Here is a 22,483-nt window from a genome sequence, read left to right as displayed (position 1 = left end):
TTATTATTGGGTTAAAATAAATTAGTTTATATATATTTCGTGAATTTTTTCTTAATATGAATACATGGTTATTAGGTTTTGTAGAACACACAGCTTGTACTATAGCTCCACCTCTGTACAGTGGAGTATTAGGTTTAGTCTTGGTTAGACCTTGAGTTTATCTTCTAAACATCAAGTCATTTGAAAGGTAATCAAAAATAATTACAAATAAGTAGAATTGATAATATGAAACAAGGTCAGTAACTTCATTATCAGGTTGAATTATATTATTAATGATGTAAAAATATCATATGGTATTCACTATTTAATGAGCCAATTAAAATTCAAATTCGCGCTTGGTAAAGGTCGTTAAGAAAAAAAAAATAGTTTCACTCACAAAACTCAAAATATAGACTTCTGCCTTAGAAGTTTCATTCTCTCTCCACAAAATATTATTCGTTTCCATTTTAATTTATGTGAACTTATTACTTTTTTAGTCTGTGCCAAAAAAAATAGTTTTTTTCATTATTTGAATACAATTTACGTTTATGCAATAATTTATAGCCATACAAAATATATATACTTTATTTTACACAACAAATTCAAAAATCTTCATTCTTTTCTTAAACTATATACACAATCAAATAAATTCATATAAATTGAAACGGAGAGAGCCGGTGTAACGTGCAGCTATCCACGATAACACATCCATCTCGTCATAAGTTCGGTAATTAGAAAATAAAGTTTAAAAGGTTTTAAAGTACTAATTAAAATAAAACTTTTTTGTTACTATTACTAATTAAGTACGTAAAATTTTGTACGGAACACGTGAAACGAAAAATAAACTGTTGGACATGGAGAATAGTGGAATTAGCCCCATTTTGGAAAGCAATACGCACGTGAATAAGAGGATTCCTACTTACTGCTTTTTGATGAAAAATTTATGATTTGTACATTTGTTTAGTGGGAAACAAAAAAACGATATCTCGGTGTACAAAATATTTTGCATTCATATAAAATTCAAAAAAATTATCGAATTCTAAGGATATAATGTAGATAGTGTATCCTAATATAAGGGTTAATGTTTATTTCTACTGCTCGAACTCGTAACCTATAAATCACACAAAAATAATTTTATCGTTATTCCAAAACTCTCTTAATCATTTTTTTGTTTACTTAAGTCTGAACGGATAGAGTTAACCAATATCTTTATTAGATATAGTAGACATAGGATAAATAATCCTAAGGTGGCAAATTAATTCGGACACTACCATTTATTAAATTAAGATATAATTTGTCACATGTAAAAAATAATTAGTAGTAGTAGTAATTAATTAGTTATAAATTTCCGAAAAAGACCCATACAGTGACGTTTAAGTGACTCAGCTTCTATAATGCACCTTCCCCAAATACGTGTCAGTTAAGAATCTCAAAATACCAAAATTACCCTCAATTAATACACATATTTATACCTACACCAAGTCATTTTCCTAGTCAACTAAGGATACTTTTGTCATTATGTACAGAACTCCAAAACCTGTAAAGATTAGAAAACGAAAAAAGCTCATATTCATAAAGTATTGGAGAACCTTGATCCCAACCCCCCCCCCCCCCACCCCGCCTACCCCAAAAAACCCACTACCTACCCCCACCCCCAGTAAAAAGTCCCATACCCTGCTACCCTTTTGAAGTTTTTCTTAATATTCTTTCTCTTTTTCATTATTTTTTTGTTGTTTTCCCCTAGGAATTTCCAGAAAAACAGGGTCTTGAAAATTGAAACTCTCTAATTTCTTGGTTTTTGAATAAAAACTTAGACACCCATATTAGAAAAATTAAATCTTTTTCGTCTTCTTTATCCTATTCTATCTGTAGAAAATTACACGCACAGAAAAAAACTTCAGCAATCAGCATGCAATTGTGTGTGTGTGAGTTTTGTTGCTGTTAGTTTTTTCCAAGATCAGATTTTTATTTAACTTTTCTTGAAGATTCAGCTCTTTGCCAATTCTCGGGGTATTGGCTCAATTAGCTTATAAGGTGAATTCATTTAATCTTTTCTTGAAATTTTAATTCTTGTTCTTTCCCTGTTAACTTATATGGTGAATTCATTAGATCTTTATTGATTCTTTTTGGATTGCTATGGTCAAGTTAAGTGAATTCTTCTTTGGAATTTAAGACAATTGAGTTGTTAATAGTTGTTTGAGTCGAGGGTCTACCGGAATCAGGCAGGGATATAAGTTGTGCGTACACATTACCCTTTCCAGACCCCACTTGTGAAATTAGTATGTTTTGTTGTCGTTGTTGTTGTATACTTTGTCTAGCTTGGTTATTATTGGTTGGTTTATTTACTTTTCCAACTGTATTATAGATTTAAATTAAGGGTCAAAAGAATTAATTTTTTTTTCCAACTTGTAAGTGCGGATGTAAAGATTAAATTTTTATCAATGGTTCAAATTTTTATGTTGGGAGAATTGTTTGTCTTGTCTTGTTAGAAGTGGGTATATATTTCACTAATTATTTATTGCTACTTGCTTATTTTCAGAAACTGGTGTTTTTGATAGGGAAGTTGTTGATAGGGAGGAATAAAGTTGCAGTCTTTCCTGTTTGGAATCAACATGAGGAAAGCTCTGCAGTCTGTGAGGCAAATTAGATCGGCTCTGTGGTATAGAAAAGATAATGTGCTTAGTAGTCTTGTAAGAAGAGAGCATTTTTCGACTGATATAAGTCGAGGGTGTTTATGCAAATTGTCCTACAATGGTGGTATTATTAGACATAGTCAACCATATTACATGTCGTCAAGAGCCATGTTTGCCGATGTTGCTACAGCAACTAATGGAGGTATATGGTCTTATGAGGAGTTCTTTTTGTGTACTTTTTGTGAATATTTTAATCATATGTTCTTAAAGTTGTTGGCTTTCGATTTGGTTGATTCAATTATAGTGGAGACCAGAGGAGGGCCTCTAGTGAAATATGAACGACGAATTGCTGAGGGTGAGCTCTTGGATGGAGATGCTTGCCAGGTAAGCAGCAACACTCTAGTCCTGCTTAACCAGTTCTGGATAGGCATTTGAATGCTTAGTTATATGCTTCAGTTAACAAAAATTAAATATAAGCAGAAAAATTGGGGGGGTGGGGGGGGGGGGGGGTTGTTAGGGAAGGAAAGGAAGGGAGAGGTAATGCATATTCCTCCTTACTTCCTATGCTGGTTGGAAATTCCATATGGAAGAATGACTCTACTCCAAGCTTGAAATGAGTGGACTGGTGTAGGCTTAATCGTGGATGCAGACTCCCCCTGCTTATAGGTATGAGATCAATGACATAAATAAAAGAAAGGACCGATGCATTAGTGTGATCTCATGATCACAAATTAGCTCAATCTTATGTTGATGGCGCCTATTTCTTAGGGAAAAAGGCGTTACTTCCTCCTAACTCCTTCAAAAAGAATTGTAGTGTTTCTGGTTTTAAACTATGCGGGATGACACTTTCATATTGAGAAATTCTGTCCGGTGGCACTCGATCACAGAATCCATTGGAGATATTGAAGTGGTAATGTGGTAAACTCTGGAGAATTTCTTATATCCTAAAATCAGTACTTTACTATTAGTAATTGTAAATATGGTTGCCAAAAAATCTGATAATTGACGGGGCTTGAAACTATACATAACTCACTTTCAGTTATATCAGAATGAAGTTGATATGATGATTAGTAAAATTTGTTATGAAGGTTTATCTCATAATTTCTTGTTGAAAATAGATTCTGATGTTGATTATGTAGGTAGGCACATTGCAAGAACTCCAAAGACTTTATGATCAGCTCATCGAAAAAGCTGAAGACTGCCGGTTAGACAAATATGCCTCTTCTGATAAAGCCGGGAGGTACACACCTACAGAGTTTCCACCATTTGAATTGATGATTTGTAACTTGAAATTGGCAAAATGTACATTTGACTAGGAGCGTGATTGTTTCTGTTGCATTGTATTGATACATCACATCACTCTGGTAAATTTGCAGGAGTAGATGGTTATGGTCTCGTCTCATACCACAGTCGACATATGCCCCCGTCAAAGGATTATATCTTTATGGGGGAGTTGGGACAGGCAAAACTATGTTAATGGACCTGTTCTTCGACCAGTTGTAAGTGTCAAACTTATCTTACTGTTAGACGAGATGATTCATCTTGCCACATGCAGATATTTGTATCTGCATTTATACGAGAACCAAAAAAAATGTTTTATCTTAATCTATGGTTTTTATGTCAGGCCTGCCAGTTGGAGGAAAAAGAGAATCCATTTCCACGACTTCATGCTTAATGTTCACAGCCGATTACAGGTATGCACCTAATCTTTTTTGTTTAATTTCAATCCATTAATTATGCTGGGTCTGTGAAATGAGGATTTTTGATATCGTGCCATCTATTTAATTGCAGAAGCACAAGGGTGTGTCAGATCCCCTAGAAGTTGTGGCAGGAGAGATATCGGACGAGTCCATTTTGTTGTGTCTTGATGAATTCATGGTATGTCCGTATAGTATGGAACTCGGAACACTTTCTTTTTCCTTTCTATTCACTGTATTTTTAAGCTTCTACGAGAAGATTTTGGTTCCATGAAAGTTTTCTCTTGTTAATATAGGTGACTGATGTGGCTGATGCACTGATACTGAACCGCTTGTTTAGACAGTTATTCAACAACGGCGCTGTGAGTAATTCATTGTTCCGTACACTGTCTTTTAGTCCTATAACCCCTATGTAGGATTTCTATTGATCCTTCGTGGATACAAATGCAGATTCTTGTTGCTACTTCAAACCGTGCTCCCGATAACCTTTATGAAGGTGGACTGCAGAGGGATCTTTTCCTTCCTTTTATAGCTACTTTAAAGGTATTTCAAAAATGACATCCTTAATATGAAAATTGCTGCATTTCAATTAAAATGACCTGGGAAATTATATTGATGCAGGAAAGATGTGTAGCACGTGAAATTGGTTCAGCGGTGGACTACAGGAAGTTGACTTCGGTATAGTATTCAACTTTGTACAAGTTTATCTGGCAGTCATTTCTGCTGTTCTTGCTAATCTGTGCTCATGTTTTAATTTCATTTGCTATTTATTTGAACTGTAGGCTGAGCAAGGCTTCTATTTTATTGGAAAAGATCTGTCTAGCCTAATTAAAAAGCATTTCCAAATGCTAGTTGGGGATGCTCAACCGGTTCCACAAGAAGTGGAAGTTGTCATGGGAAGGAAATTACAGGTTTGTTGACTAAATTTAGCCGTGCATTTGATTTGACGATGTAAAAAGGTCTTACGACTTACTGGACTTAAATTGTGTGTTTTGTCTCTAAGCTTAGGTTCCACTGGGTGCTAATGGATGTGCCTATTTTTCGTTTGAGGAACTCTGCGACCGGCCTCTTGGCGCAGCAGACTATTTTGGACTATGTAGTAAGTGATTTGTGGCTGTTTTTTGGTCTTGTCATTTCTTGTTTGTTTGCTTTAATTTAGCTTCCCTTTGCAATATATGCTTACGATTATGAGTTTGGAGTTTCGTGATAGCGCACTTCAGTGGAACACAATAATCATATCTCGAGGTTTTTTAACTGATCTTTTGTTTTATGTGTAACCAGAAAACTTCCATACGCTGGCTCTAGAAGGCGTACCGATTTTTGGGCTTCACAATAAAACTGCAGCGTACCGTTTTGTGACCTTGGTCGATGTGAGTTCTCTTCTTCTTGATTAGTTTGATCACTTCTAAATTATATAATTTTAAGTAAGTGTAGTGTTTCGGGATCACATCTCACCTTTATGGATAAAAATAAGTGATTTTCCCCTATTTGATTTTCTTCTCAGGTAATTTATGAAAATAGAGCTAGACTTTTATGCACAGCCGAGGGGACTCCAGTTGAACTTTTCGAAAGGATTGTGACAATATCCGATGCCCAACACGTGGCACCTAGAACATCTTCAAGGTCAAGGAAGAACGACGACTTTGACCTTTGTGTGGATAACGAATTGGGTTTTGCAAAAGATCGTACCATTAGTAGGTAAATTGCTTCATCTTATTTTTTCAGCTAAATAAATAATTTTGCAAGTCAGAGTGCTTTTCTAATCTACCCACTTAATCCGACTTTACTGTTATAGTAGGCGAAGTTTTGCGACTTTACTGTAATAGTTGGGTAAAGTACAATTATCTAATAATAATGTTATAGTCAGTAAATCCTTGTGCCGAGGGTCTACTTGAAACAACCTCTCTACATTCAATGTAGGGGTAAGGTCTGCATACTATCTACCGTCCCCAGACCCCAGGGACTATATTGGGCTTCTTGTTGTTGTTGTTGTTGTAATGTTATAGTAGGTAATGTTCAATGACCATATGTGAAATTAACTTGTGGTTTCAGCTTTCGTTCGCAATCACTTGTTACTTTCTACTAAATTGTTCAATAGCCTGCAAAAATGTCAAATTTTCCCATTTAATGCAGGTTGACAGAGATAAACAGCAAAGAGTACTTACAACAACATGCCGAAATGTTGGCCAAGAAGCAGCTTCCAGCGGAAAATCGCGCAGAAAATGCAATGCAGGCATAATTGATAGGAATCCATACATTTTTCCCAACTCAGGGATTCATTCTTGCCTGTAAAATTGTGCAATAGCATATCATAAAAGTGAAGTTGATTAAGTTTTGAGTGGAAATGAGATGCACAAGTGTGATATATGGTAGTAGTTGTTTAGGTGGACTTGAGAAATAATCTTGATTATTTGTAATTACTTATCTGATTGAGCCAACATCTTGAAATAAGAATGGCTTCTCAAAAGCATTTCTTCTGTTGAAAAATACTAGTGTACTTGAATAATGTAGCTTTTATCTATCTATTCATTTTTATGTAAACCAAAAGGTACTACTTAGGGGTTAGCAAATTGGATTTGTTTCAAAATATTTGTTTTTTTTATTTATATATTTGATACTTTAGAAGGAAAAAAAGTGTTTAGTGGAGTATTAATTAAGTGAAGCATATAAGAAGAGAAAGGGTACTGTAGACAAATACTCTTATAATTAGGGTATTAAAGGTGTTGTGTAACGTAGATAAATGTTCTTATGATTAGGGAATTAACAGCTAATTTAGATGGTTCTTACGTATTATTTCATAATGTATCGTATTATATTATAGTATTGTATTGTTTTGATGTGACCTTTGGATAGATTGTATTATTTGTTGTTATTTCATGAACACACCAGCAATAAAAAGAATAAACTTGTAAATATTACAACGAAAAAGTAGGGTATGAATTAGAATTATTATATAAAAAGATAGGATAAATGATAAAAAATAATTATTTAATAATAAGGAAGAGTAAGATGAGAGAAAAAAATAAGGTAACGACGCAACCACACCATAACGGTTGTTACATAACGACGAATTTAACGATACGATAGAATAAAATTTAAGTAACAATCAAAACTAAGTAAGTAGATAAGTTCCCTCATGCTACTCTCTCGCGTACAAACACAACCCCTCCTAATTAGGAGTTAGGAAACCTACTAAGTATTGATTTTGTTATTGCTAATGTTAACTCCATAAATGGTCTAGTTAGCCATAAAGTTTTAGGTAACGGTTTAATTTATCGTAAAAGAAAGGTACTAGGCACCCTTTTAAAAACCTTAATAACAGTTTATAAAGCTGTCTTCTTTCCACTTATTTCCTAGTTTAGAGATTTTTTAAAAGTTCTCTCACAAAATCTCCGGCGTCCAAAAGAGAGGGGAAAGCCTGGTTCAGATGCGTTCGTCGAAGTTTGAAAGTTAAAGAAGGATGTCGATCGTCGCTTCATAGTTTCGATTTTGTTTGGCGTGATTTGAGGCCTCGACTAAGTTCGTAATGTGTTTTGGGACGCGTTGGTATATTTGGTCAAGGTCCCGAGGGCCTCTGGTGGATTTCGGATGATTGACGGATCGAATTTTGGACTTAAGGAAACTGGAGGATTCTGGTTGCTGGTACAACCGCTTCTGCGGAAGCTTCATCGCAGAAGCGAGGCAGTGGACCGCAGAAGCGGCTAAAAGGGAGCTGGGAAGAGGCTGCATGTGCGAAAGAACTCCCGCACCTACGTGATCGCAGAAGCGACCTAGGGATCGCAGAAGCGGTAGGGAGTGAAGCAGACTGGAGGCGCAGGTGCGAGGTTTGTGTCGCACCTGCGAGACCGCAGAAGCGGATTCTTGGTCGTAGGTGCGACTCTGCAGAAGCGGAGTCTGGTCCACATATACGAAGGCAGGGGGCTGAAGGGGGACCGCAGAAGCGGTATTGTGGCCGCACCTGCGGAACCGCAGAAGCGGTCAAGTGGTCGCAGGTGCGAGTGGTCGTTGGGCAGTGTGTTCTTTTAAGAACGGGATTTGGCCCATTTTCTTCCATTTTCACTTGGTTGGGGCGATTTATTCGTCAAGCAACACAATGTAAGTGACTCCCACATATTACAAGTTAAATACATGGTTTGTATATAGATTTAAACATGAAAATTTGTAAAAACTTGGGATTTTGGTAGAAAACCTAGAATTTGGTTTTTTAGATTTTGACCATGAAATTGGACATGGAATTTGGAATAAGTTATATATTTTAGTTCGTGGTGTTATGGGTAAAGTTTATTTTCGAAAATTTTCGAAATCCGGGCACGTGGGCCTGAGGGTTGACTTTATCAATTTTTCGAATGAAGTTGGAAATTATTTAAATTAATTAATTATGGGTATTAGAGTATATTTTGATTAGTTTGCACCTTGTTTGACTAGTTTTGGATCGACGGGCATCAGTTTGAGGTGTTAGAGAGGCTTTGGAGCTGGTTATGGAACTTCGGAACGAGGCAAGTCTCCTGTCTAACCTTGTGAGGGGAAAACTACCCCCAGGTAATATTTATTGTTATGTGCAACTAGTAATGGGTGCTACGTATGCACGAGTTGACGAAAGTACGAACGTAGCTACAACACGTTGATGTCCGGGTAGACTTAGGATCTTATCATGTATTATTTGAATTATTTGAACTCATTCTGCTGGCTTAATTAATTGAAGTTATAATTGAAATCGCTTTAGTAATAAATATATGTATACTAGGCCAAGCCTTAACACTTTGAGTTGTGGGCGAGTTATTTGAGAAACGGTAAAGATTATATCCATTTTGTACTCATGTACGGTATTGTAAATACGTGTCTCATAATTCGGTAACTTCCTTCCTTTTCTTGTGGAGCGGGTCGAACGCCTCGGCAGTATATAGATGCATCTATGGTTCGTGCCGCTCGACCCTCGGCAGTGTACACATTATTCTGGATCGGACCGAATGACCTCGGCAGAATCGTGCGTTATATCGCTAGTAGACCGAATATTCACGAGCTAAACTTTTCACTGATGCCTGACATTTTATATGGTATTCCTTACTTATTTGATAATGACACTTGACAATTTTTGCTGAGCTGTTAAGGTAGATTACAAGATTTAGAAATTTCTGCCTTGAAAGAAGAATTTGAAAGATTATGTAACTTACAGATTTACCCCATCATTGCAGTATGCCTCATATCTGCTTATGTTTTATTATATTATTTTATTGGACCTTTAGTAAGTGTCGATGTCGACCCCTCGTCACTACTTATCAGGGGTTAAGCTCGATATTTACTGGGTACGCGTTGATTTAAGTATTCATGTTGTACTTCTGTACTAAATGTGCAGGATCTGACAAGTTCATTTGATGATCACCTTGGCGCGTAGGCGCACCTATTGAGGAGACTTTATGTGAGCTGTATTCTAGGCTACGCATCGCTGTCCACCGAGTCTCCATTGTACTATTTATTTTATTGTCTTATTACATTCGGGACAGACGTTGTATTATTATTGTACTCCTTAGAAAATGCTCATTCACTTGTGACAACGGGTTTTAAGGGTTCCTACTAGTTGTTCGTTATTGTAGTTCACGTAGTTATTATCATTTTACTCTATAAATTCCGTTTTTTTTCATTATTTAAGGAATGGAGATTATGATTTTGAAAGTAATAACATGAGTAAATACATTGATAAATTAACGTTGGCTTGCCTGACAGCGGCGTTAGGCGCCATCACGACCTATAGTGGATTTTGGATCGTAACAATACTTAAGTGTAAAAAATATTTACACAATCAAATTACTTATAAAATATTTAGAGTATAGTTCTATAATAACCATAGATTAGTAAGCTGATAAAAACAATATCTTACATGCTATAATAGGTTAATTGCACTGATCATATAAAAAATAATTACACTGTGTTTGTGACTGTGCCACTTCAATTCATTCTGTGTAATAAATAATTACTCGACATTGACGATATTTGGAGTACTGGGCATGGGCGAATGTAGACCGTTGATAACGAGTTCAATTGAATCAATAACTTTCGACGCGGAGTAAAAATTTATATGTAAAAATTCGCTAAAATTACAAAAAATAGTAGATATGAATCTATAAATTTTAAAATATAATGAATTTAATGCTAAAACTTTAAAAGTTGAACACATAAAGTTTAAATTATGGATCCGCCTATACCGTGGATGCCATTTGTGCATGAGTTGTATTAATTATATTAAATTTGTGTTGTATTAATTATATTAAACTTGTGTTGTATTAATTATATCGCTGGCTTTATATAGCCTAAGTGTAGTATATAGAAAGTTGAGCCTAATAATAGCTTAGAGAGAATCTAGGATACAGATAAATCAACGTGAAAACAATCCTAGATAAAAGAAAAATGATAAACACTAAACATATACGGAAAACACAAAAAAAATAGTAACAAAGAGTCTCCATCTTGTCATTTTGCCTGGCATGCCGAGGCGGAGCTAGCCCATCGACAACGGGTTCGACGGAACTCAATCGCTTTAATTCAAATCATATATCTGTCTTATAAAATTTATTGAATATGTATGAATTATTAATTTACAATTCAATAACTTAAAAAAATTAGAACCCCGAACTCATAAACTTTAAATCTTGATTTCACCTTATATGAATTGTAGCTCTCTATTAAGCAAAGTAACAACATTTTTATACGTATGTTCTCTAATAGTAGTAGGCAAGTCCAGATGTAACTCTTCATTAAAGGTATATTGACTATCTATTTCTCCTATTATTTCAACATAAACAAAAGAAATTAACATTACTTTCACGATATGAACATAATCATATACAAATTTAAAAATAATTTTACTTGAACTTTTATTTATACTCTAATGATAAACTTCTATAGCCAAAAAAAAGAAGATTATGACATATTTAAAATAACATGTTCTAGGGCATATTATTATTATTATTATAATAATATTCGTATTTGACCAGGCTTTTTAGACGTTCCATGATTAAACCGACAATCCCCATTCCACCTAAAATTCGCGAAATTCGTTGATAATTAGAATAGATTCGTAGACCAGGTCGACTGATTCGTTTTAAATTTAAAATATTTTTATAGGGTCATTCTTTTTGATCGGGAGCGGGGTGTGCAATTTATGTCGGTGTTGGTGCCTGCGGCAGCGCCTCTGGAGCCGGCCCCCCGTTCTGGAGCCAACTTTCGCTGGGCACAACAGAATGAAGAGGAATTTGTATCATTTCAAATCCCTATTCTTATCGAAGAGAAGGAACGAGAAAAATCAAAATATTCCTACTCAAACAAGAAGAGATGAGTGGCCTCTCTTCTAGGTGGTGTTTCAGTAATTATAAGTGGCCTCTAAAGTCTTGGTAGCCTTAGTCACTTTTGCTTACATCATAAATTTTGAAATTCTTAAAGCTACACAATATTATACCATATTTAAAATTATAAATTTTAAAAAAATTAATTCTTCCTTAAAATCATGTTTAATCAAACTATGACGGAGGAAGTAATAAAAGAAATGGAGAGGGATATACTCCAAGTTGAATGACTTCGTAACTTAGGCGCCTGACAAAATGCTGTTTATCCTAATTCTTTTGCTGACATTTTCTAGATGTCCTACGTTATTTTCAACATTATTTAACATATCTATGTTGTACACGTTAACATTCTTAAATCATATTAAAATCTTGCCGCCTGCTTAGCTCAACCATTAGTCCTACATTTCCATTTGAACAATTCTTTATGTAAAAAGTCATTAAATGTCTTTCCAACACAATATATTATACACAAAACCAAAAAAATTTCATATAAGCAGCTAATTGGAGTAGCTAAAGAAGGTTCTTGTGTTCTTCTCAAGTGGGGTTGAAAAAAGAAAGGACTTTTTAAGCCCAGATAAGTTTCTTGATTTTTCTCTTTGAGTAAAATTATGGCTTTCTGTTCTTTAAATCAAAGTTATAAACTTTTCAGATTATGGGTTTTTCTTAGACCCTTTTCTGTAATGTTATTTGTAGTTGTAATGGTAGGAGCTCTACTAATGGTACAAACAAAAATGAAAGATTTGACACATAAAAATGGAACTTTTGTTCAGTTTAATGGCCAAGAGGAAGTTTCAGTGAAGAATCTTGAACTTAAAAAGCTGCAAAATTGGTCTAGTGAAGGTCAAATTGTGTCAATAAGTAATAGTCCTGTAAATAAAAATGGAACTTTTGTTCAGTTTGATGGCCAAGAGGAAGTATTAGTGAAGAATCTTGAACCAAAAAAGCTAGAAAATTGGTCTAGTGAAGGTCAAAATGAGTTCATTAATAATAGTCCTTATCATAATTGGGAGTTATTTGCTGCTGATTATGAGGAAATGATGAAAACCCTTAAGATATTTGTGTATCCTGATGCTTTTACGAGCAACAAATCTTCACCTTTTTCAAGCATTTTTTTACCCCTTACAAATCCCTTTGATCCCAAATTAGGAAATTACTTTAGTGAGCACATGTTCAAGATTGCACTTTTGGGTAGTTCTTTAGTTACTCAGAATCCAAAAGAGGCTCATTTTTACTATATGCCTTTTTCTATTAACGTTATGCGTAATCACCCTCGCGTGCATTCTGCAGCCGCGATTGAAGATTTTGTTGCTAGTTATACTGATAGAGTTAGATCAGAGTTCAGCTTTTGGAGTGCATCTGGTGGTGCTGATCATTTTTATGTGTACTGTCATTCTATTGGTCGAGACGCTGCTTCTAAGCACCAAGAATTGCATCACAATGCAATTCAGGTTACTTGCTCGTCAAACTACTTTCAGAGGCTATACGTTGCCCATAAAGACATTGCCTTGCCCCAAGTTTGGCCTCGCCAACACGAGGAAGTGTTGAACCCTCCTGATGCGAGGTATGGTGTCATTTAACTGCATTGTCTTGCAATTTCTGTTGATAAGTTGTTTTTAACTGCTTGTTGTTGGTGTAAAGCTCTTTTGTAGACTGCTTTTATTAAGGTTTGCGTTGGACATTTTATCTTTCATTAGTCTTTATTGATTTTCAATTCGTCCCCCTAGTGGATTGATTTTCTCTGATACTTTATATTTGCTTGAGAAGTATAGATGAAGTATCGTCTGTGAAAGCAATGCTGCGTGCTTTGCGTGCTTTCTGGTTAGTGGGATGTCGAGTCACGTCATCTGGTTCCGACTAGTAACTGATTAATCGATTTGTTTTTTTTAAAAACTGAATCGGTGCTTCTATTGCTTACAAGAACATAACTTTGGCGCAGAAAATTTTCCTCCAGCTTTTCCAACTGTTTGCAATGTACTGTTGACAGACACACAAAAACTTCCTAATTCTTGCTGATATCAACTATTAGTGTTAGGAGTAAACTGCAAATGCACTCAATTAGGACTATATGCAAGTTGCGCTCCACTTGTTGGAATAGTGGTGGATTTGCCATCTTTCTTTTTTAATAATTGAAAACCAGTTGAGCAAAGACAAAAATATTTTCATGCTTTGTTGTTTGAGGTTTTACTCTTAGATGCATTTTGGATACCATAAAAGGGACATTCTTTGAGGATTAAGGAATAAGTAAGGATTTAGAATTCAGTGCTGCAGTTATTCCTACCTAGAACCAACATTGACGATTGGTCAAGCGCACAAAGTAGATGATCATGAGTTGACAAATGCATAGTGGAGGGATATCTATATAATGCAGCTAGGTGACCTATGAAGATTGTTCAAAATGAGGAGAAATAGATATTGCAACCAGTATAAAAGCTTGTACTGCAATTCTGATGTCATGTTATGAGAAGAAAGATTGTTCAGAAGTGAAGATGAAGGGTCTTAATAGAAATAGAAATGCGGTTTCCCGAAATAATCCTGTATTGAAAGAATATAAAAAGGTAAATGGACCAGTAGAAGATGTTGCCACATGTTCTTAGAAACTCAAGCTGAAAAGATGAGGATCTGCCTAAGAGATCTCTCTCTGGTTGAGCTTTCCCTTACTCAATTGGCCCAGTTATATGTTGTTTCTTATTGTAATCCACACTCTGTATGAGTCCGACTGTATCTGTTTTGGTTATAGAGATACATGCTACGCAGCTTATCTTGGAGTTCTGAAATTAGTGATGCGAACACTGCTTTTCTTTTAAGCTTGTGCTGCAAATTTGTGCCTATGACTTGCTTTTGTTCCTTTTTTTTTTTGCAGATACAAGCTTGTCTTCTTTGCTGGTCGTGTCCAAAATTCTCTTGCAAGACGAGATTTATTGGAGCTGTGGAAGAACGATAGCTCCTTCGATATATTCTCGGGGAGTTCATCTTTCCCTTACAAAGAAGGATTTCGGAGAAGTAGATACTGTCTCCATGTCAAAGGTTACGAGGTGAATACAGCTAGAGTCAGTGATGCTATTCAGCACGGCTGCATCCCTGTACTGATTTCGAACCACTATGATCTTCCATTAGCAAACATATTAGATTGGAGCAAGTTCTCAATTATCGTTAATGAAAGAGATATTCCGCACCTGAAGAAGATATTGCTCTCCGTGCCTAAACGAATGTACCTCAACATGTATCAGAACCTAGGAATCGTGAGAAGGCACTTCGCGTGGTATAGTAGCCCGAAAAAGTATGATTCCTTCCATATGACAGTGTACCAACTTTGGCTCAGAAGGGGATTACTTCGAGTTGCTTGGTAATACCTACTTATTTAGCCACTATCTGATTTCATTTAAGCCGATGGGCGTGTTTTCTCATCTTATGATTACGTTAAGTGATTTTGGCAGATGTCATCTATGATGAGCTTAAATGGAGCGATATAGTCATGAAGAGTCATATAGCCGACGCCAACTTAGTTGGGATTGTGGCGTAGTTGAAGTAGTTGTTATTGTTGTATTTTGCAAATGCAGCTATTTTAGAATTAGGGTCGGGGTGTGCTTATGGGGATGGTGTTTGTAATTTTTTATTCAAGTTCCATGATCATATGTTGTTCGGACTCTTCAAAAATGTTGCCTCATTTGTGTCGGATCTTCCAAAAAAGTACTATTTTTGGAGGACCTGACACGCACTCGGCGGCATTTTTGAAGAGTCGGACGTGCCTTTAGCATAGATTGTGCATTTGCAACATGCAAAAGTACACAACTAATCTTTTGAGTTCCAATGGCAGAAGAATATATCATTGGCAAGGGATCTATGGTGTATTTCTGCATTATTTTGAGTTCTCAAAAAGCTGTTATTGTTCATTTATATATCAAGATTATTGCAAAAGTGATCTTTTGAAAATGTAATGTAAGGGCTAGAAAGCTTTGATACCTTCACAAGATTATCTATTATCTTGATTACTATATTTAGTACTAGAAAAATAGGAATTAGAGACGAATAAATTTCGTAGCTAAACAATAAAAATGGAAATAGCGAGTGATTATCATTAGCTAGGAGATTTTTCACGATGAAGTTTCTAGCTAATTCCTGTTTTCTAATAGCTCTATTGATTCTGCTAGCAAAAAAATATTGTGCTTCATCCAGATATTTTTCATGGTATATATTGGTAGTTATAAAAAAAAGGATGAAATTGAAGTGAAAAAATAATAGAAAATTCTTTGATGAAATTGAAGTGAAAAAATGATTAGAAAATTCTTTGGTGTGACAGACATTAATTGACTGTCGAATTATGAAAATTCTTTACCCCACATTAATTGTGGTCACCCTCCCTCACCATTTACTATTACAATTTGCTACCAAATTAATATACTTCAGCAAAAGAAAGTAGTGGGTTTTTTTCTCGATATCTCTTTCTTTGTCCATTTTGTGAGAAAGTGAGACCATTATTTTACAAGAAAAGTTTTGAGGAATATATATTTTTCACCACTCCCAAAAATAATAGCTGACATAATGTATATTTTTTGTTTATATGCTTATTATGTACAAAAATTATATTTTTTTTGGGTAGCAAATACAATTAATTTCAATCGACCGGTCAATTTTATATTTTGTCCAAAGGTTTTGCTTTTATTACACTGTACATTGCATGGTGATTGTTTCTTACGTGCCATTCATTGTCTCTGCTCTTATTTGTTGACTTGAATTGTGGTAGAACACTTGCACAAGCATACACGTAGTTAAATCACCCATATATGTTTTAGTAGATGAATCATGACGTCATTGACCATCACACGTACTCTTATCTACTTGCCTTCTGTGTGAGGATTGTCTATTGGCATGTAAGTCGTCCGTGCGGTTATGAGTTGTAATGTGGGCACAAGATGCCAAGTGATAAGGGTTCATGAATTGGGACCCGTGAGCTGTGATTATGAGGTTTGGTACCTCGTGGAAATGCTTGAACAGATCTGGTGTGAAAGCGATTGTTCTTATTGAATAGTTGCTGGTTTTCCTTTATTTGGTTTCACCGTACTTCGACTGTGATCAACTTACTCTACAACATTGTTACCTGACTTTTTTCTGTTAAATATTGATGTTACCAGTGTATCATTGCAAGTATTATTTTGTATTCCTTATCCTTCTTAGCTTTATATTAATATTGTTTCTTTTTTAGTTCACCTTCACACTTGTTCAGGTTGTTTAGTGTAATACTACACTTCTGCACAATTTTTGTACAGATCCAGGTGCCTCAATTATTGTTGATTATTAGCTAGCTGGTCGAACATTGCGGTGGAGACTCAAGGTAAACCTACCATCGCATTCGCAAGCTTCGGAGTCACCTCTGATATTTTACTTGTACTGTTTAATTCTATTCCGAACAGTTGCATTTAGAGATTTTCTAGCAAACTCAGTAGAGCTTATGACTTGTACTACCGGTTTTGGGATTGAAGTTGTGTATAAAGATTTCTATTTTCTATTTATCAATTGATGGTTGAACATTTTTATTAATTCAGTAAGTGTTAGGCTTACCTTGTCGTAGAGACTAGGTGCCATCACAACATCCTACAGAGGGAAACTGGGGTCGTTACAAGTTGGTATCAGAGCTCTAGGTATATAGGTGCTACGAGTCATAAGTGAGTTTAGTAGAGTCTTGAGGATCGGTACGGAGACTTCTGTACTTATTTTCGAGAGGCTACAGTACTATTAGGACAGTTTCACTTCTTTTATTCCTATCGTGTGAGTTTATTGATCTCGGAGTTTGAACCTTTGTCATTCTATTCTCTCACAAATGGTGAGGACACGAGCTACAGTTACCGACGACGCTGCCCCCAGAGCCGGTGTTGTTAGGGGCCGGGGTAGAGGTAGAGGTAGGGGACGAGAAGGAGCACAACCCATTCGTTCCATTTAGAACCTCGACACGGACTCTCTAAGCATCTCGTTATCCCTCTGCTTTACCTTTAAAAGTCTGACTTCCTCGTCTCCACCTTGATGGCACCGGCATGGGCCTTTGCGAAAGCATCTGCCAATATGGCAAACGAGTCAAAGGGAATTTGGAGGCAAGTTGTGATACCATATCATCGCTCCCTTGGACAAGGTTTCCCCAAATATTTTTAGTAGCACCGATTCAATTTCGTCGTCTTCTAGGTCATTCCCTTTGATTGCGCATGTAGAGGAGGTTACATGCTCATTTGGATCTATGGTCCCATTATACTTGGGAGTGTCGGGCATTCGAAACCTCTTCGGGATCGGCTTCAGTGCCGCGCTCCGAGGGATAGGTTTCTGGATGAATTTTTTGGAATCTGGCCCCTTCAATGTCGGCGGCACTCTAGGGATCTGATCGATCATTGAGTTATACGTTTCCATCTTTTTTTCATTGGCCTCTATCTTTTTCTCGCCAGACTCCACCCGTTTGGTCAATGCTTCGAGCATCTTCATCACATCGGAAGATTCCCCGGGTCCGAACTCACCCGGTTCCATGGCAATTTGTTCATCGGTTTGAGTATTTTCCCGAGACTGCTCGATCCCAACCCTGTTAGGGGCGTGATCTGGTTTTGTAATTGCACTATCGCCGCCTGCAAAGCCTACAACATTTCGAAAATCATCGCAGGCTCTCCCCATCACCTTCACCTTCAGGCTCCTTTTGAGCCACTGGTCGGGGTCCCCTGCGAACACTATTTTCAGGATCAGTCAGTAGATTGATGTTCATGGCGGCCTGAGAGTCAGCATTGACAAAGTCGGCAGCTGGGACACCACTTGGATCAACAGGGGGCACATTATTTCTAGGTATCACGTTATTGTTCTCGACGTGATGGCCTGACTCAGCATCAACGCCCAAGTGAGTAGACTAAGAATTTGACATCTTTAGGCTAACCTGGAATCAAAACATCAAAGAACAAGCGTAAAATAGGGTGTGTTATGGAGAATCGTATCAAACCACCACTATTATTTTTAGCCCCACAGTGGGCGCCAAACTGTTTACCCTAAAAACGGATATTATTAAATATGTACACGGTTTAAAGGATATGTGATTCAATTTAATACGAATGATCTAAGAACAATAAGTAATTAAGTTATAGATAAAATGAAAGATCAAACCAATTGCAATGTGATAATCAAGCATGATCTTAGGTTGAACAATGAAATCCGTCCTCGATTGGACCCTTGATACAAGCTCGGTTACGAATAAAGAAGAGAATAACTGGAGAACACCTTGAATAATAGGTAGAAGAAAAAATAAACTTTTATTACTTTGATTTCCGTGTCAACATCATGTAAAAATAAAAGAAACTTCCTCCATTATATAGTAGAAAATTTCAGTCCTAGTACAAATCTAAATAAGGTAAAAGATTTCTTTTCCAGTTAATGTCGATCCGCAATTGATATCGGATAGGATTCTCATTGTAATATCCGATTGAGGGCGGATATTATGACTCCCTACTTGTCATGCAAAACTGTCCCCCGCGTTTCGCGTGGTCTAGAAACTTTACTTAGCCTTGGTCCGTTATTTTACCGTGTTCGATTCCAGGTACATCGTTCACTCCTCTCGGGTTCCGATATGAGGAGTCCTTCGGCATTTCTTATAGTCGCGTCGAACTGTGCTTTCCTCTTGTTCGTTATTGGGGAATCGGGGAAAATATTGCCCCCAATTTTAATCGTACATAATTGGAGGACCAAGGTTTTTTCAATTTCTTTTATAATATCCAACCCAACCATAAAGTCTCTATTTATCACCATAATATTGTATTAATAACATAGTGGGGTAAGGAAAATTACCTTTAACAACTCAAAACTGGGTGTTCTTGAAAATTATATGTTAAAACTCATGTTAGTGAATGTCCGATAGCTCAAATTTGTATTGAAAACATAACTCAATTGTTGGTACTGATTATTAGGTAAAAATCTCCTAAATATCATGTGCTAACCCTCTTGTCTTGTTTTAAACAAAAAATCTCGATTTGAGAATACATAGGATTAGGCGTGGCATTCACTACTAAAAATCGGACCAAAGCTGATCGAAGCCGAAAGCGGACCAAAATGGTAAGGTAGGAAAATTGTTGTTCTGTACACAAAATCGACCGGTGCGTGGTTGGTTTTTAGTGGCCGAAGCAGCAAGTAAACATAATTGAATTTTATATTTTTTTTCTGATAGGCGACGAAAAAATAAAATAAATAACCGACTGTGTTGGTTAGTTTTCTAGACAAAAAACTTTTTAATTTCTAAAACCGACCACACTCGATCACTTTCAAAAATAAAAAAAATTTAAGTTTTCAAAAACTGACCGACACGGCCAATGTACATATAATTTTGAAATATTATTTTTTGTAACCGGCCGAATCAATCTATTTAATGGAGAAATTTGGGATTTGTTTTTGATGAATCAACTGATACAATCAGTATGTTTATTCTTCTGGATAATATTTTATTAGAAAAGTGACTAACTCGCATTGGTAGTTGGTTGGTATTTTAGATTAAAAACTGGCAGGCAATATTATAGCAGCACAACCCACCAAAGAAAAGAGCATATACAAACAGCAAGAATCCAGCACTATTTTATTTCCAAACAAGAAAATCAACATACAAGAACTCCAACTTGTTACGACCTAAATTTTACCAGTTTATGATGGCACCTAACACAACATGCTAGGTGAACCAATCAATGCAAGTCTGTTGAAGATCAATTTTGACCATCCGTTTTTGTAATTAATTTCTCTATGCTTTTTAGGCTGTAATAATTTACTAAAAAAAATTCAAATTATAATCCTAGGATTGTAATCCCTGGACTAAATTATCCCACATAGGAGGTGGGATAAAATAATTCCAAGTTTGCTGGGATAAAGTGGGATAAGATGGGATATCATAGATTAAGTCTGGGACTAAATTTATATCGTATTTGGTTGGCGGTATAAATTTAATCCCATATCTTATCCCACCTTATCCCTCATACCAAACGACCCCTAACATGTTACTTATACCAGTCCAGGAGTATGAAATACGATATTCATTGAACATATACATGTATTCTTGTATATCTGCTTTTTGTGTGATGAATTAGACTGGTAGCTTGTGACCATCACCGGACGGATTGTGATACTGAGCATATACCCATGTCGGGCGGATTGTAATATTGAGCCTGTGACCAAGGCGGGCGGATTGTGATATTGAGCATATGACTATGCCGGGTGGATTATGATATTGAGCATGTGACCACGCCGGGTGGGTTGATATTAATGGTACGTGAGTTGACCGTGCAACACGTGAGTTATCTGTGTGAATCCGAGATATTGATATTATTGGCATTTGAGTTGGCCGTGCAGCACTTGATTATCCGTACAGCATGTGAATATAGATCCATCCCCATAGGGTCACCCTCTCATATTTTTTTCTTAATGGTGTGCAAACGGATTGTGAGAAATCGTCGGGTTTCTGGTAGATGTGGGCCTTGGGAAGGCTGATTAGTGGTTTGGTTCAGTTATTTAGATTATGATATGGGCCTTAGAGTTGTTATTGTGATTTCTATTTGGATCGGGTTGTGCGCCGCAACAGATTGATATTGGGTTACTGCATTTCATCTTTACTTGCAATTTTCTAGGCCGTTTACTTGATTTTTTTGCATATCTTCCTTATATGCTGGATTGTTGATCGAGAAGAGTACGTTAAGAAAATTATGTGTGCCAATGTGGTTTTATCTTTGACTTCATGATTGGATCATAAAATTATTCTGCACTTGTTGGAGTTTATGAATTGTACAAGTGATTTGCGATTATCATTTATAATTCTTGCTTCAATTACCTTACCTAGGTTAGTTATGATACATGTTGAGTACATGGGGTCGGTTGTACTCATACTACACTTCTGCAACTTGCGTACATATCTTGGAGTTGTGATGCCGTGGATGACGGGAGCTGGCACCGAAGATGTACATGTTTTCAGGATATATCTACTATTTATCCTTGGTAGTTTTAGATTTGAATTCTGTTTATGTCCATTCCAAATAGATTTTGTATTTATTTCCATACCATCTTGTAAATCTAAGTCTTAGTGGCTCATGACTCGTACTACAATCCTTGAGTTATTGTATGGAAATTCAGTTATTTAACTTATTAATTTCTTAGTATTTTCATTAGAGTTGTGTTGGTTGTTGCTTGGATTACCTAGAGGATTGGGTTAGGCGTCATCACGACTAGGTGGATTTTGGGTCATGACAAGTTGGTATCAGAGCTCTACGTTCATAGGTTCTACGAGTCATGAACAAGTGTCTAGCAGAGTCTTGAGAATCGATATGATGACGTCCATACTTATCTTTGAGAGGCTACAGGGCACATAGAAAAAAATTTCATCTTTCTTTCCTTATCGTGCGACATTGATTCAGCTCGAAGCGTATTTCTTTAAATTCCTTCTACCCACTCGTACGTTAAGTTGAGCACTCGGTATCAGTTGTGCATCAACGGCTTGTAATGTCCTAGATGAGGTGGGAGATGTGTTTCTATGTTTTGGTGATGGGCCAATCTAGAGGACTTGAGGCCAAGTTTAGACCGCAGCTTGGGCTCGCTAGTTTTAGTTGTGTGAGTATGTGCTTTTGGACTTATATGCCTGGTAGAGTCCCTAGGAGTGGGAATGATGGTTCAATGAGTGGTTGGATAGCTATATGATGAGTATTATGTGACTAAGGACTAGGCTTAGATGATTTAGATGTGACAAGAAGATTTTTGCTTTGGATGTGAAAAGAACTATGGGTGCTTGATTTCTGTCTTGATGGGTTGTACAGTATCTAGGTAATAGATCCTACATATAACATGTAGGTACATCCAT

The 22,483-nt window shown here is 36.3% G+C and overlaps 2 protein-coding genes across 4 annotated transcripts; both read left to right on the top strand.

Moving 5' to 3' along the window:
* Nucleotides 1–1,665: 1,665 nt before the first annotated feature.
* LOC107803631 (uncharacterized) lies at nucleotides 1,666–6,850 on the top strand. Of its 2 annotated transcripts, none has more exons than XM_075236544.1 (15): nucleotides 1,666–2,013; nucleotides 2,519–2,814; nucleotides 2,917–2,996; nucleotides 3,752–3,852; nucleotides 3,989–4,111; nucleotides 4,237–4,306; nucleotides 4,404–4,490; nucleotides 4,606–4,671; nucleotides 4,760–4,852; nucleotides 4,931–4,987; nucleotides 5,092–5,220; nucleotides 5,318–5,408; nucleotides 5,591–5,679; nucleotides 5,814–6,007; nucleotides 6,443–6,850. In XM_075236544.1, the coding sequence occupies exons 2-15, from the start codon at nucleotides 2,592–2,594 to the stop codon at nucleotides 6,546–6,548; spliced, it is 1,509 nt and encodes a 502-aa protein (XP_075092645.1). In that variant the 5' UTR covers nucleotides 1,666–2,013; nucleotides 2,519–2,591; the 3' UTR covers nucleotides 6,549–6,850. The 2 variants fall into 2 exon arrangements, with proteins under 2 accessions (XP_075092645.1, XP_075092646.1); XM_075236545.1 differs by having other exon boundaries at nucleotides 1,709–2,013; nucleotides 2,538–2,814.
* Nucleotides 6,851–12,024: 5,174 nt separating this feature from the next.
* Nucleotides 12,025–15,561, top strand: LOC107803629 (putative glycosyltransferase At5g03795). 2 transcript variants are annotated; one of them, XM_016627393.2, is made up of 3 exons: nucleotides 12,025–13,207; nucleotides 14,507–14,989; nucleotides 15,081–15,561. In XM_016627393.2, coding segments are annotated over exons 1-3 (1,437 nt in total). In that variant the 5' UTR covers nucleotides 12,025–12,254; the 3' UTR covers nucleotides 15,082–15,561. The 2 variants fall into 2 exon arrangements, with proteins under 2 accessions (XP_016482879.1, XP_016482878.1); XM_016627392.2 differs by having other exon boundaries at nucleotides 14,507–15,561.
* Nucleotides 15,562–22,483: the final 6,922 nt, after the last annotated feature.

Source organism: Nicotiana tabacum, chromosome 18, assembly GCF_000715075.1.
Source record: "Nicotiana tabacum cultivar K326 chromosome 18, ASM71507v2, whole genome shotgun sequence".
Taxonomy (NCBI): Eukaryota; Viridiplantae; Streptophyta; class Magnoliopsida; order Solanales; family Solanaceae; genus Nicotiana; species Nicotiana tabacum.
This window is presented reverse-complemented; position numbering and strand designations above follow the sequence as displayed.